Source organism: Aptenodytes patagonicus, chromosome W (genome assembly GCF_965638725.1).
Source record: "Aptenodytes patagonicus chromosome W, bAptPat1.pri.cur, whole genome shotgun sequence".
In the NCBI taxonomy this organism is placed as follows: Eukaryota; Metazoa; Chordata; class Aves; order Sphenisciformes; family Spheniscidae; genus Aptenodytes; species Aptenodytes patagonicus.
In genome coordinates, this window is record NC_134981.1 from 13,908,879 (window position 1) to 13,924,387 (window position 15,509).

General features: G+C 43.0%; 1 protein-coding gene across 4 annotated transcripts in view; it reads right to left on the bottom strand.

The window, feature by feature from the left end:
- The window catches only part of LOC143171933 (NAD(P) transhydrogenase, mitochondrial-like), a 180,603-nt gene that overhangs the window by 145,238 nt on the left and 19,856 nt on the right, over positions 1–15,509 (bottom strand). For all 4 annotated transcript variants that reach the window (XM_076361118.1, XM_076361116.1, XM_076361119.1 and 1 more), the window contains 8 exons: positions 15,270–15,423; positions 14,232–14,393; positions 13,338–13,448; positions 7,891–8,036; positions 6,694–6,889; positions 5,833–6,066; positions 3,829–3,989; positions 2,902–3,081 (listed from right to left, as the gene is read on the bottom strand). In XM_076361118.1, the coding sequence (XP_076217233.1) occupies positions 2,902–3,081; positions 3,829–3,989; positions 5,833–6,066; positions 6,694–6,889; positions 7,891–8,036; positions 13,338–13,448; positions 14,232–14,393; positions 15,270–15,423 (1,344 nt within the window). The remainder of the gene's footprint in view (positions 1–2,901; positions 3,082–3,828; positions 3,990–5,832; positions 6,067–6,693; positions 6,890–7,890; positions 8,037–13,337; positions 13,449–14,231; positions 14,394–15,269; positions 15,424–15,509) is intronic.

The window sequence follows — 15,509 nt, forward strand, 5'->3', positions numbered from 1 at the left end:
AGAGGAAACACCCACACAAAAGTATGCTTCCAAGTATCCATTTTCCACTGACATTTCAAATCATGCAACTCCACGTGTTTTTGCTATAGCCTGAGAAGATGTGCGATTCTGTGAAATTCAGCATCTAGCAAATAAGCACAACGAAGATGTTAGAAGAACTTTTGTTTATCCTGATACATCATCACTGTTTCAGATACTGTAAGGTAGGCACACAAACTCAGGCTCTGTGAAATCATCATCTTTCTACTGACTGCAGTGGGCAGTAGTTCATATCTTCTAAGAACACACTGCCTTTGACATATATTGCAATATTAAACCTTCAAAGAGAAAGACTACTTAGTGTATTGCATCAGTTAAGCGTCAGGTAAGACAGTCTAGACAGAAGAATACCCTCTTCAGATATTACACACACTAAGCTTACAAGCAGCAAAGCACTTTCTACTCATATCTAAACCAAAAGACAACAGTAAGACCAGACCAAAGGAAAAAAGTTCAAATATTAGACATCTGAGAATCCACACAAAGCAAGCATGAGATTGAAGCACCCTTGCCTGGCTACACACCACAGAGCCAAGGAAAGAGGAGGGAAGTTTGGCAAAAAGGGGGTGGTACAGAAGGCTTCAAAATGAGCCAAGACCTCATCAAGCAACAATTAACCAATGCAGCTAAGACCTACCCAGCACAAGGGCACTGTGGTAAGTCTTCTATAGCCCCTCGGGGGGGGGGGGACACGACATGCCAATACAATCAAATGTTCTGAAAAAGTCACATTGTGTTAGTGTTTTAAAAGAAGTCACAATTCACAGGATGAGTGAACAGTACAGGCCTTTGCTTTTTTGGTTTGAAGTTAAATTTTTGTCCTTAACTCACCTCAATAGGCACAAAAGAGGGATGGGTGGAAAAATCAAACTGATATGAGTGCAAAAATTAAGATATTATCTGAATATATGTTGGCCAATTTTATCAACTCATGTAAAAGCTTTAAGGTTATCTGGATAGGCTTTGGATGATTAAGCTACAGTTTTATCACAAAAAGTAATTGGAAATGTTGTAAAAAAGTTTTCAACCATTAAGATGTTTCCACAAACACCTTTTAATCTGTACTAGATAAGCTTCAATAAATATACTGCTTTAGATGAAAGTCATACGGGGGGACAGGACAGGACACGACTGTGTTGCTTCATTAGCACAGGTTGCAACAGCCTAAAGCAGAGTTTATTGAAACTCTTGAACATTTTTTTCTCCTGAAACACAACTTGAAGACATTGATACTGAATCCCTTGATTATAAGAACGCTTTTAAAAGTAAATGATTTCCATTAAAGGAAGTAAAGCAGAAAAGAAAAATGCTGGGGGAGAAACAAGTTATTCTGCTTATTGTTTAGAAGTTATACACAATAATTTTACTAGCTGATCAACTTTAATTGTCTAAGCTTATGTGAAGCAGCACAAGATTTCTAGAATATTACCTCAAAAACTAAGCTTCCTGAAGTTTGAGAAATACATAGAGGAAAGTTATGCAGTGACAAGAGTGGCTATTTTGCTAATTATTTCCCCAGGCTTCCTATTTACCTAGATCCTTCCAAACAACAGATCCAAGTATCTCAAAATTCTGTGAGTGACTATGCCTACTGGTAAATACGTATCCAACAGATCATATTTTCCACCAAGACTTACAAGATTTTAATCTTTAAAGAACATACTTTTCATACCTGTGTTACCCCATAAGCATCATCTTTCTACTGATATTGACTAAATTGCTGACTGTATACAAAAATATATATATTTTTATATATAAAAAGATATCCTATAAGCCACATAATCTGATTTCCTTTTGATAAAGAGATACAAAATGTTCAGGAAAGAACAAGATTCTTTAAAATTCATACCTGGGATTGTTCATTTGAACTCACCTCCATGAAGCTGCACAAAAATACTTTTTTAAGCTTTTCTGAAATTGTTCCTCAAGAGAGATGAAAATGAATGATACTGAACATTCTTAACATAACAACACTATTTATCAGCAGAGAGGAAGTAAAAGACAACAGCCAGGGCTGACCATAGAAAAACATCAGGACAGGAGAATAGCAACACTGATCATACAAGAGCAGAAGTGAAACAGAATTACACAACAGATAATCAGGAGGTTGACAGCTGTTGCACTGTGAACAGTTTTCTTTAAGTCGTTACCTCTCCATCTTCAAAAACAAAAAGGAGACACACACGGGAAGACAAGAGAGACTTCTGTACAAATGTTCCAGGAAAAAAGGAGACTATTACTAATAATGCAATACGATTACACAGAGAGTTGAAGCTCAAGTTTGCTCTGACACAGACGTTAGTATCAGCAATACATTAACACAAGCTTGCTGCCACCCCGTGGTACTTCAAAGTAGCTGCTCCGAAGAAAGTAGCACACTTTCCTATACTTCAAAAAACAAAAAACTTTAAATTACTCTCTAGTCAAACCAAACATGTTGGTTTGTTGTTGTTTTTTGGTTTGGGGTTTGTGGGGTGGTTTTTTTGTTTGGGTTTGTTTTTTTTTAAGGAACTCACTACTTACAATATCCCCTGCTAATAAATTTTACATTTAGTTTAAAATTAACACTGCAGAGTGACATGACTAAAAAGACAGCTGAGCACAAGTAATCATATCTATTTGAGCCCAGATTCAAACCCTGAATGCCCAAGTCAATGCAAAGGCTTTCCTCAGTTTTGAAGTGGGTATCTCTCCAAACCAGAGAGAGATGACTGATGTCTAGTCCAACAGTTTCAATCAAGAATTTTCTAATCTCTAAACACCTAGCAGTCTGGTCTTCTGATTGCTTATCTTCCTAGCAAACATGCTGAATAAGGTTTCTCATTACTTGGAAAACAAGCACAATTTCTGCTCACTTCTTACCACACACATGATGTAAGAGAGGATGGCGCCAGAGGAGCCAATGAGTGCACCAACAATGGTCAGCAAGTTGTTGTTCAGTAGGAAGCCCTCAGCACACAAAGCCCATCCAGAATAACTGTTCAGGACAGTAATAACTACAGGCATGTCAGCACCTCCAATAGCTGCTGTTAAAGTGACACCCTGAAAAAGGAAAGAATACACACACTTCAGTATAAGCCACGACTAAGGAGAACATGCAAAGAGGACAGTCTGCCTGCAGCATTAAAAAAGCAGCATGAAGTTACTTAATAACCCAATCCAAGTATTTTCAGCATAGGAGACATCAAGCTGTGACCTGAGGATTTGACATACCAATTCCTGTCTTCTGAGAGAAGACAGGAAGGCACTCCACTGTCCTCATCCTGTGCTTAGTCACATATTTTTTACTCACAAAAATATCCCACCAGCTCCATGGAATCGTTCATACCAGTAAAGTATTCATACTGAGCAGACTTTGCAAAACTCAGTTTATGGAATGGTAATATATAGGGTAAATTTTGCAACAGCTGGTGTGAGTGAATGGGGGAAGTTACACATGGGGGTAATCTTATTAAGCTATCATGACAACCTGTACATCCAGTGCCTTTATAAGTATTTTAAGGATGAACTTTCCAAAAAGTCTTTTAAAATATCACAGTTTATCATATAAAAGCCTCCATTAAGTCATAGTTGCAAGAAGTAATTATATACATATATGCCTGTTCTTTGGAACAGTTCTGTTTTACAGCTAGATTTAGGAAAGTCAGTTGCTACTTGCCACTGTAAGTTAACATACTATGATGATAGTGACTCAGGATGGTAAAATACAATCATCAAGAGGAAACTTGCAAAGCTGAAGAATGAACTGCTTGTTTAATTTGTTTCACCTCCTATAATTCCCCAACTTACCATTATAGCTGAGAGAGCTGAGACAGAACCTAAACAAGTAATTCCCATAGTGTAACTAGGATCAATCATGTATGGAATCATTCCGCCAACACTGGCAGCCAGCAATCCTGCATTCAGTGCATGTCGACCAGGCAAGAGCAGTGGTGCAGAATTCAGGATACCTGCAATCAAACACATATTCAGAGATTGACACATACAAGCAGGAGAACCTGTGTCTCGCCCCAGAGAAGACTGAATACCTCAGCAAAAGAAAAATTAAAAAAAAAGAAAAAAGAAAAAAGAGGAGAAGATAAAACAAGTTAGTTGAAGCTGAGACCTTGTGCTGACTCAGTATTGCAACACATTCAGACATTCTAGATTCTCAAATACTCCTGTTTAAACTCTTGTTTTACTTCCTAATCTCTCTTAAGTGTTTCAGAATAATCACAAAGACCTCTTTTCCTCTTGAAAAGCACCTTTTTTTTTTCTTCATTGAACTTACTTAAATTCTGGCCCCAAGTCTTTGCATGCTGTGCATGAAGCTCTAATAGGAAGCTCTTAGCTAGAACTTCTTAGTACAGGTATTATCTCAGTCTCTCAAAAGCTGTATGCTTAGAAAAATATGACTACACAGATAACCCCAAATATAAAATACTCCTGCTTTCAAATGCTTTAGTTTCACCAGTACCCTCAGTCACACAGACTTCCCACGTTGGCAGAGACTTGAGGGGAAGAGAAGTTTGGGGATTTGTGCGATTCAGTTTAAAAAGACAAACAAGTATTTATTTTCACCCTAGGCTTTAAAACAACACAGCAAAGAGTAAAAATAATTATTCATTACTTTTGGTGTAAATAATTACTTACCAAGCGACTCATTTAAATTTAGCTGAATTCAAGAGAAAGAATGAACTGATCAAAGCGTGTGACCTGCTACCTCTAGTTCAATAGTATAGACAAGCTTATTATTATAGTACTGATATGACAATGGAAGGGGAGAAAAAAAAAAAACACAAAACAAAAAAACAGGAGTGGGCTGAAACAGGCAATGAAGTTCACCAGGGACATGCACACAAATCACTAGGAGGGGTGGAGAGGGGAAGATGGAGAAAAGAAAGAAAATAATTGAGAAGAAATAAATGAGTAACTACTTCGCAGAAATACATACTACTGACAAAGCCTTCAAAAGATTATTAGAGAAGACAGCTTTCCATCCATATCATGCTTCCTCCTTCAATGGCTGGTCTCAAACACTGAAGAAAGCAAACAGATGTTTCCCAAAGGAACTATTGCAACACTAATAACAAGATTAGTAATAGGAAGCTCTTAATACCTGTACTAAGAAGTTCCAGCTATCTCAGTCTCTCAAAAGCTGTGTGCTGACAAAACCAAAAATAAATGCAATAAAGAAACCTTCAGGTGCATAAGAATCAGGAATTAGCAAGTGTTTAATTTAGAAGGCATATTTACTAAAACAGTAAGAGGCACAGAGTTTGCATAGCAGGTAAATAGATAGTGGATTGGATGGTTTAAAGTGAGTCAGTCTTAACTGATACTGCAAAACTACCTACCTAAATGAAGCCTGCAATGCTAAAAACAAAATCCCATAAATATTAGCAGTGCTCACTGAGTCCAGCAACACCAGGGTTTCAATTAAAATGTCTGCTCAGGAAGATGAAGTTGTGATCATAAAGGTTCAATAAAATAGAGTCAGGTACAGTGTCTTAACAACACTAAAGCAACACTCATTTCTAGATGAGATGAATTGAGGGAAGCTTATGTGATTTGGTAATTAATAGCAGTAATACGTCCAAGCACTGAAGACAAACCATTCATAACTAAAGCTGTACACAAGCAAGAACAGAATTTTTAAAAGTACACTCATAAGAATTAAACATATAAACTTTTACCTGATGCAAAATACAATGTTTCTTTCCAATTACACAGCAGTCTAAAGGCAGAGCTAAGTCTTGGGGGGGGGGGGACGACACCTTTAACAAATACTTAGTTCTGAATGGAAGGTCTCACCTTGCAGTTTTCCATAAGCAACAAGAGAGCCACTGAAAGTCACCCCGCCAATGTATGTGCCAAGGTACGCCACAATCTTGGTGAGGTTTGTAGCTGGATCAGTAGCAAAGTGAGGATATTCAATCATGTATTCTGCTACACAGGTGAGCACAGCAGCCAAACCAACCAAACTATGGAAAGCAGCCACTAGCTGAGGCAGATCAGTAATCTGGATGCGTTTAGCAATCATCAAACCTATTGAGAGTTGAAGACAGAAGGGAAGTCTTACAAAACACAACCAATCTGTGCAGCTAGAAATTAATGTATCATGGTTCAGTGTGCAATGAGTACATGCACACACATGCCTGTTCCAATGGAAAAATTTGTTCTACACTAGAAATTGCTATGGCATTTAACTGAAAGCTGCATATGTGTATTTTGTGCAGTGAGGATATCATGGAAATTAGAGAGAAGATTAAAGCATATCATGTTCTTAGAAGCTTCATTAAATATTGAGAAATTCAACATTTTCTGTTAAGAAAGCACAGCGTGAAAAAGTGAATTTGGCAGCATTCAGTCAGCAACTGAACAGAAGTATGAAGTTAGGCAAGTTCATTCACCTCTGCATACCCAGTTTACCTAACAGAGATGATGTGCTCCTGCTTTTCCACCAGTCTCTCCATTCTTTACCGCATCCTGATGCATTAATAAAAGCCCTGGGACTTATGATTCTTTGTTCACATACTTGCAAAATAACATAAGCAAGCCATAAATGTAAATTAGTCAATTCGCCTGTGACCTATACAATATTTTGCGTATATACAGCTTGCATAAATGCACATATAGAGCATATATTGTCAGTTTATAGTATCATACACATACCTATGGTACCACCAAGTGCCACTGCACCTGACATCTGCGACAACAATTCAGTTGAGGGTTTAAGGCCTCCAAGAGTTGCTGCTAAGCCTCCTACAACACCAATCATACCCAAAGCATTTCCAAGACGAGCTGTTCCTTGGGTGGACAGACCAGCCAGGGCACCAACACAGCATAAGCCTGAGCCCAGATACATCATCTTTAAAATAAGAAAAACATCAATATGCATACATGAAGTAGAGGCACAAAGCGCATAATCATTATCAAAATCTTTCTAATTATTACACAAAAGGGCAAATTTCTCCAGAATGCATATAAGTCACCAGATGGCTTGTTCTTAACTGAAGAAGTCTCTTGACTATGAGAAATTGTTGTATGGGATGTGATTTTGGCCAATTAATATGTGATATCTATTAAAACTTTTTCCCCACTTTATGAGCTTGGTTTATCTGCACTGTGAATACTAAACTTGCATCAAGCCAACTTTCTTCATCAGTTCAGAAGCAAGTTTTTCTTTAGTACAATCCCAGAGCTAAACTGTCCTGTTCATTATAGGAATAGTTTTGGAATTTGCTTATGGTACATCTGAACTCCTGTTTTCAAAAAGTATAAACAAGCTTAAGTGAACTGAGCTATACACATCTAGATAACTAAAAAAATCTCAATGTATTGCAAGCCCCCAGGATAAAGCTATGCTTGGATTCACTTTTTCCAAACACAGAAGGCAATACACATAGATTTTTCTTACTATTAAAACAAATGCAAACAGAAGTCCGTCTACCATAAAAGGTGCTATAGGTACAACCCCTGTACATACCTCTGTGCTGAAATCTCATCCCATCCAGATGTCATACCTACTTTAACTGTCACTCCAAGTTAAACTTTCAGAAACATTTAAACCAAAGACTGGTTTCTATAGTCACTCTAATATTTAAGCTGTAATTTAGGAAAACTGTCCAATAAATAACAAAGTACCTGCTGCTTGGGGGGGGGGGGGGAATTAAAGCTTTTAAAATTTGCAGATTCAGCATTTGAGGTATAATTACAAGCTTAAAGTTAATCAACTTCATATTGGCTTTGTTGGAATACATAGCTGATTAAAAGACCATGGCTAATTTGCTATTTACTCCTTAACAGAGTAAGCAGCGAAGAAGCATACCTTGCTGTGAACAGCGGGCTGAGAGCCAGTTATCTTCTTACCTGTTCAATATTATAGCCGCCGTTGAGAGCAGCTGCATAGCCTCCTACAAATATACCACCAGGAAGTAGGTACAAGTAGTTGTACTCAGGAGGGTCTGTGGGACGTTTGAACATATCCAGCATTCTCTGTGTAACTAGAAACCCACCTGGCCAAAAGAAAGCAACAATTTTTAAAAAATAAAATCTTAAACTAAGCATATGCCAAGCTATAGGAGAAATATTTGGTTAAACCATATTACCACATAAAGTTAGCAACTGACACCAATAAAGCCTCCGAAAAGCTAGTAAGCTGGAAAACCACCAGGAAACAAAAGGTATAATCAGGGTGAGATCCTGCTACCTTTTTAACCTTTGGAGGGAATTTATGAAAGCCTGGAGGACTTGCTCTGGCTCCATACTCTACGCTGACTATAGGGTACAGCTTAGTTTATGACTATGCTCTTTTCCCTGTCTACTCTAGCAAAAAATAGTATTTATAAGTCACATTGCTCACTTTCGCATCTTTTTTTATTCATGAAGCTGGGACTTTTGAAGATTGAGCAAGCAGAATTTTATTCTATGCCACTAGTATATATTTCAAGTGGGAAAAGGAATACAAAGACAAATACAGTACCATCTTGGGATATACAGGAAAAAGCTATTTTATATAGTCATCACCCAAAGGATACTGTAAAAGAAAAACACACATTTAAAACATAGAATCATTAAGGTTGGAAGAGACCTCTAAGATCATCGAGTCCAACCGTCGACCCAACACCACCATGCCCACTAAACCATGTCCCTAAGCGCCTCATCTATGCATCTTTTCAATACTTCCAGGGATGGTGACTCCACCACTTCCCTGGGCAGCCTGTTCCAATGTTTCACCACTCTTTCAGTAAAGAAATTTTTCCTCACGTCCAATCTAAACCTCCCCTGGCGCAACTTGAGGCCATTTCCTCTCGTCCTATCACTAGTTACTTAGGAGAAGAGACCAACACCCACCTCGCTACAACCTCCTTTCAGGTAGTTGTAGAGAGCCATGAGGTCTCCCCTCAGCCTCCTCTTCTCCAGGCTAAACAATCCCAGTTCCCTCAGCCGCTCCTCATAAGACTTGTTCTCCAGACCCCTCACCAGCCTCGTTGCCCTTCTCTGGACACACTCTAGCACCTCGATGTCCTTCTTGTAGTGAAGGGCCCAAAACTGAACACAGTATTCGAGGTGCGGCCTCACCAGGGCCGAGTACAGGGGCACAATCACTTCCCTACTCCTGCTGGCCACACTATTTCTGATACAGGCCAGGATGCCATTGGCCTTCTTGGCCGCCTGGGCACACTGCCGGCTCATGTTTAGCCAGCTGTCAACCAGCACCCCCAGGTCCTTTTCCGCCAGGCAGCTTTCCAGCCACTCTCCCCCAAGCCTGTAACACTGCATGGGGTTGTTGTGACCCAAGTGCAGGACCCGGCACTTGGCCTTGTTGAATCTCATACAGTTGGCCTCGGCCCATCGATCCAGCCTGTCCAGGTCCCTCTGCAGGGCCTTCCTACCCTCGAGCAGATCAACACTCCCGCCCAACTTGGTGTCGTCTGCAAACTTCCTGAGGGTGCACTCAATCCCCTCATCCAGATCATCGATAAAGATATTGAACAAGACCGGCCCCAAAACTGAGCCCTGGGGAACACCGCTCGTGACCGGCCGCCAACTGGATGTAACTCCATTCACCACAACTCTCTGGGCCCGGCCATCCAGCCAGTTTTTGACCCAGCGCAGAGTCCACCTGTCTAAGCCGTGAGCCGCCAGCTTCTCTAGGAGAATGCTGTGGGAGACAGTGTCAAAGGCCTTGCTGAAGTCCAGGTAGACCACATCCACAGCCTTTCCCTCGTCCACTAGGCGGGTCACCTGGTCATAGAAGGAGATCAGGTTGGTCAAGCAGGACCTGCCTCTCATGAACCTGTGCTGGCTAGGCCAGATCCCCTGGTTGTCCCGCTCATGCCTTGTGAGCGCCCTCAAGATGAACCGCTCCATAATCTTCCCCGGCACCGAGGTCAGGCTGACAGGCCTGTAGTTCCCCGGATCCTCCTTCCGGCCCTTCTTGTAGATGGGCATCACATTGGCAAGCCTCCAGTCGTCCGGGACCTCCCCCGTTAACCAGGACTGCTGATAAATGATGGAGAGTGGCTTGGCGAGCTCCTCCGCCAGCTCCCTCAGCACCCTCGGGTGGATCCCATCCGGCCCCATAGACTTGTGAGCATCTAAGTGGCATTGACTGCTTCCTCTTGGATTATGGGGGGTTCATCCTGCTCGCCATCCCTGTCTTCCAGCTCAGGGGGCCGAGTACCCTGAGGATAACTGGTCTGCCTATTAAAGGCTGAGGCAAAGAAGGCATTGAGTACCTCAGCCTTTTCCTCATCCTCGGTGCCAATGTTCCCCCCCCCGCATCCAATAAAGGATGGAGATTCTCCTTGGCTCTCTTCTTGTCGTTAATATATTTGTAAAAACATTTTTTGTTGTCTCTAACGACAGCGGCCAGATTGCGTTCTAGCTGGGCTTTTGCCTTTCTCATTTCCTCTCTGCATGACCTAACGAGATCCCTGTACTCTTCTTGAGTCGCCTGCCCCTTCTTCCACAAGCGATAAACTCTCCTTTTTTTCTGAGTCCCAGCAAGAGCTCCCTGTTCAGCCAGGCCGGTCGTCTTCCCCGCCCGTTCTTCTTATGGCACATGGGGACAGCCTGCTCCTGCGCCTTTAAGACTTCCTTCTTGAAGAACGTCCAGCCTTCCTGGACCCCTTTGCCCTTCAGGACTGTCTCCCAAGGGACTCTCTCAACCAGCGTCCTGAACAGGCCAAAGTCCACCCTCCAGAAGTCCATGGTTGCGGTTTTGCTGACCCCCCTCCTTACTTCACCGAGAATGGAGAATTCTATCATTTCATGGTCGCTAAGCCCAAGACGGCCTCCGACCACCACATCTCCCACCAGTCCTTCTCTGTTTGTAAACAGCAGGTCGAGCGAGGCACCTCCCCTGGTAGGCTCACTTACCAGCTGTGTCAGGAAGTTGTCTTCCACACACTCCAGGAACCTCCTAGACTGCTTCCTCTCTGCCGTGTTATATTTCCAGCAGATGTCCAGGAAGTTGAAGTCCCCCACGAGAACAAGGGCTAGCGATTGGGAGACTTCTGCCAGCCGCTTGTAGAATGCTTCATCCGCCTCTTCATCCTGGTTGCGTGGTCTATAACAGACTCCCAGCAGGGTATCTGCCTCATTGGCCTTCCCCCTCATCCTTACGCATAAACACTCAACCGTATCATCATCACAATCGTTGAGCTCTAGACAATCGAAACACTCCCAAACATACAGAGCCACCCCACCGCCTCTCCTTCCTCGCCTGTCCCTTCTGAAGAGTTTATAACCATCCATTGCAGCACTCCAGTCATGAGAGTCACCCCACCATGTTTCTGTGATGGCGACTAAGTCATAGCTATCCCGCTGCACAATGGCTTCCAGCTCCTCCTGTTTGCCGCCCATGCTGCGTGCATTGGTGTAGATGCACTTGAGCTGGGCTATCGATTTCGCCCCCAGCATTGGCATGCCACCCCTAGGCTCATCTCTAGTGAGCCTGGTTTTATCCCCTTCCCCCTTCAAACCTAGTTTAAAGCCCTCTCAATGAGCCCCGCCAATTCACGAGCCATGATCCTTTTCCCCCTGTGAGACAGCTGAACTCCATCTGTCGCCAGCAGGCCCAGTGCCGTGTAAACCTCCCCATGATCAAAAAAGCCAAAATTCCTCCGATGGCACCAGCCCCTGAGCCACGTGTTGATCAGGTGTGTTTTCCTGTTCCTTTCAGTATTCTTCCCTGCCACTGTAGGGATAGAGGAAAACACTACCTGTGCTCCTGATCCTTCAACCAGTCGCCCCAGCGCCCTGAAGTCCCTTTTGATCGCTTCTGGACTTCTCTCTGCAACCTCATCACTACCAGCCTGTATAACCAACAGCGGGCAGTAGTCAGAAGGCCGTACCAGACCAGGGAGTTTCCTAGTAATGTCTCTGACCCGGGCCCCAGGGAGGCAGCAGACTTCCCTGTGGGACGGGTCCAGTCGGCGTATTGGGCCCTCTGTTCCCCTCAGAAGGGAATCGCCTATGACAATTACCCTCCTTTTTTTCTTAGCAGAGGCAGCCATAATGCACGGGGCTGACTGCCTCACCCTAGGCAACCCCCTGGATGGACCTTCATCTACATCCTCATTTGCCTGGCCCTCAAGTTCCAGGGCCCCATATCTGTTGTGTAAGGGCAACTGGGAAGGTGAGGGAGGCCAGGCGGGGCATCGCCTGGCACCCCGAGCAGGGACCTGTTTCCATTCCCCCTCATCGCTTAGGTCCCCTCCTTCTGCCTGGTGGCAAGAGGGCAGGGGATCCTCTGCTTCTTGTGGAGCCTCCATCTGCTGCCTTTGCCTCAGGGATGGTAGGGTATGGCTCCACCAATCTATCTCCCTCTCACACTCCCTGATACTCCTTACCCTTTCCACTTCCTCCTTCAGCTCTGCCACCAGGCTGAGCAGATCATCCACCTGGTCACACCACACACAGGTGGTGTCTCCAGTACAGCTGACAGGCTCAGGCACTCCCTGCAGCCAGAGACCTGGACAGCTGTGTGCTTGTGTGAGGGCTCAGTCTGGGTCACCACATTCCTTCTGGCAACAGCTTTCGGCCGAGTGGAAACCATAGCTGGTCCTCTTCTGGGAGGGCGATGACTACTAATTGAGTTGGCCTCTAGAGCCAGGAGGGGGACTGCGCCTTGCCCGCTCACCTTCCCTGCACGCCCTCCCTCGTGAACTGCCACGCAAACTGCCGCGCCACGCCCTGTTCGCCGCACTCTGGGTCGCTCGCGCTCCCTCGGGGCTGCTCTTGTATGTGAGGGGGTTTGGCCGCTGTCCCTCTTGTCCCCGCTCACGCTGAGTCAGAGCTGCCGCTCATCAGGAGCTCCCTCCTCCGGCTTGGGGGGTGGAGCTGGGGCACCCTCTCACTCCCTGCGCTTTTGCTTTTCGCGGGTTTTGCCGCGGTTTATGCCGCTTCAGGAAGGGTCCCCCGGCGCGATCCTCCGCTCCGGAGCCCTTCGCCTCGGTGGCTTCGCTGAAATGGCGGGTACACTGGGTTTTAAACTGCCGCCGTCCCTCTTGTCCCTGCCCACGCTGAGTCAGAGCTGCCGCTCGTCAGGAGCTCCCTCCTCCGGCTCCTATGCTTCCCTAAAAAAAGGTTACACCACAGGGTATGTGAACCAGGTACAGTAACTACTGTGAAATTTGGGTGGTTTTTTTTCCTTTATTGATGGATGCTCTCAGATCTATTCCCAGAATATTTCTGGAATCTACGCACTGTAAGAGCTAGAAGAATTAAGAGAGTTACACAAGTGCTTTAAGTTAGCCTGGGGGGGAGGGACCACCCCACCCCCCCAAAAAAACCACTAACATTCATACCTGCAATATTGACTGAAGAGATAAAGGTTGAAAGCACTGCTAGACCTTGAGGAGTGTTTTCAGGGAGATAGTTTCCTCCCATTAATACCAATCCACCAACTGCAGTTAGTCCTATTTAAAAGGGAAAAAAGTGTTACTGAACCTTAAAAGGCTCTATACCTAGAGCAGGTTTCCTTCTACCTGTCAACTCAAATTTTTACCCCTACTCTACACATTACTATTTAAACAAAGACTGCCATGATTTTTTTCAGCAATATAAACATGTTTCAAAAGAAAAAAAAATAGTATATGAATGTAGTTTTGAAGTACAGTGCCTCAAGCACAGTGAGCCTCTGAGTACTTGTTCGATAAAAGAAACTTTGCTTTTAATAGTCAAAATAGATCAGACTCATGACCTGTCACATATATACACAGATATATAAAATATTACATATTTATAAGGTTATGAATCTTACAGGTCACTGTTAGGAAATTTTTCTTTTTTCCCCCTCCTCAAAACACACATAGTTCGAGGAGAGGAAAAAAGAAAGCAGAAAACATGAAAGACAAGTTATTTTCAGGGCAACATTTTGGGAGGAAAGATGTGTTGTATGAAAGGAGAGACTGCAGCACTCCAAGTAAAACAAAACTATAAAGTAAACAGTTTAAGAGTTGAAAGTTACTTCTAAAAAATACACAGCACCACATTTGCCTTTCTTTTGAAAAAACATACTCTTGGAAAGAGTATGTTCCAGGTTACTTTCATAAATAGCAAGGACAACTCAGAGATGCAAAGTAGTACAAGGCTCTTTTGCATTTTAAAAGGTGTATCAGCAGACTTTAGACAAAAGTTCAAGTAAAAGGAGCGGTGTTTATTTCAAATAGAAAACAAGAAGTTGTATGACAGCTACTTACCTGAGATAGCATTAGTCACTGACATGAGTGGAGAGTGAAGAGCAGGAGTCACACCCCATACTGTATGGTACCCCACTATTCCAGCTAGGCCAAATGTTGTCACCATTTGTGTGAAAGCAGTATTAGGAGCTACGATGCCCAGTCCTAACATGCCCGCTAAACCTAGAAGAAAAGCACAGCAAAACTTTTCTATAACTTTTCAACTGTTTCTTATATTTAAACTCTGTACAACAGGAGTCCAGTATTGAGCTAAAAGCAAAAAGGAGTTTTGTGCATGGACTTGTTTTAAGATCAGCTGGAACATCTTCATCAACTACAAGGCTCTTTAAGTGCTAGTGGTTCTTTTACAATAGAAAATAAATCCATAAATATAGACATCTTTGTTATGCATGCAGACAAAGCAGCAAGGATAGGTTTCTACCCCAACACTGGCTCCTGTCACACTCCTGTTCTATAGCAAAAACGTAGAAGAGTCACAGTCATGTTGAGATACTACTTGAAAGACTCAGAGTGAGTATGAAGAAGAGAGGTTAACATTAAGAATACTCAATTCATTAGTTACCTTGGGCAGAAGTTCCGACACACACAGAATACCAAATGACAGGAAGAACCAATATTTATTTGTCAAGACAATGTCCTGTTCCTAATACTTCAGTAGATTGTGAGCATTTAAGTCCCATACAATACATTAAAGACTGAAGAAAGCAATGGCATTAAATTGATTCTGCTGCAAAGTACGAGCACAGTCCCTAGCAGGAGTCCTTCAGAATTTTAAGTATTTTACTGATATTTAAATAAAGCCAAACACACATACATGCACACAACATGAGTCAGCACTGTTTGAAATGTTAATACTTTTGGTTAAACTTCTAAAATTTTATTTTCCCCTCTCAAAAGCAATTATTACACTACACTGATTTTGTACTAGGATACACCAGCCAGTTATTAAATTGAACGAGTAAAATGCGGAGTCACTGGAAAGTATTAGCCAAATGAGGAACGCTCTACACCAATTCTCCAACTCTGGAAGTTGCCTACCTGCTGTGTATACAGATGCACTAGTCATAGTTTTGCTAAAAGGTGTAATAGTAGCTGCTTTTTCTGCTTCCAGCTCTGCTACAGTCTTCTGCTTCACAGGGGCTCCTTGAGGAATGTTATTTGGTGGAGGTGCTGGGAAAGTCACCTTGCCATCCTGACAAGAGATACTTACAGTTATCGCTAACATGGCAGATGCTTTATAGCTTGAGGAGTCTACTCTTCTTAATCCTGCAACTCAGA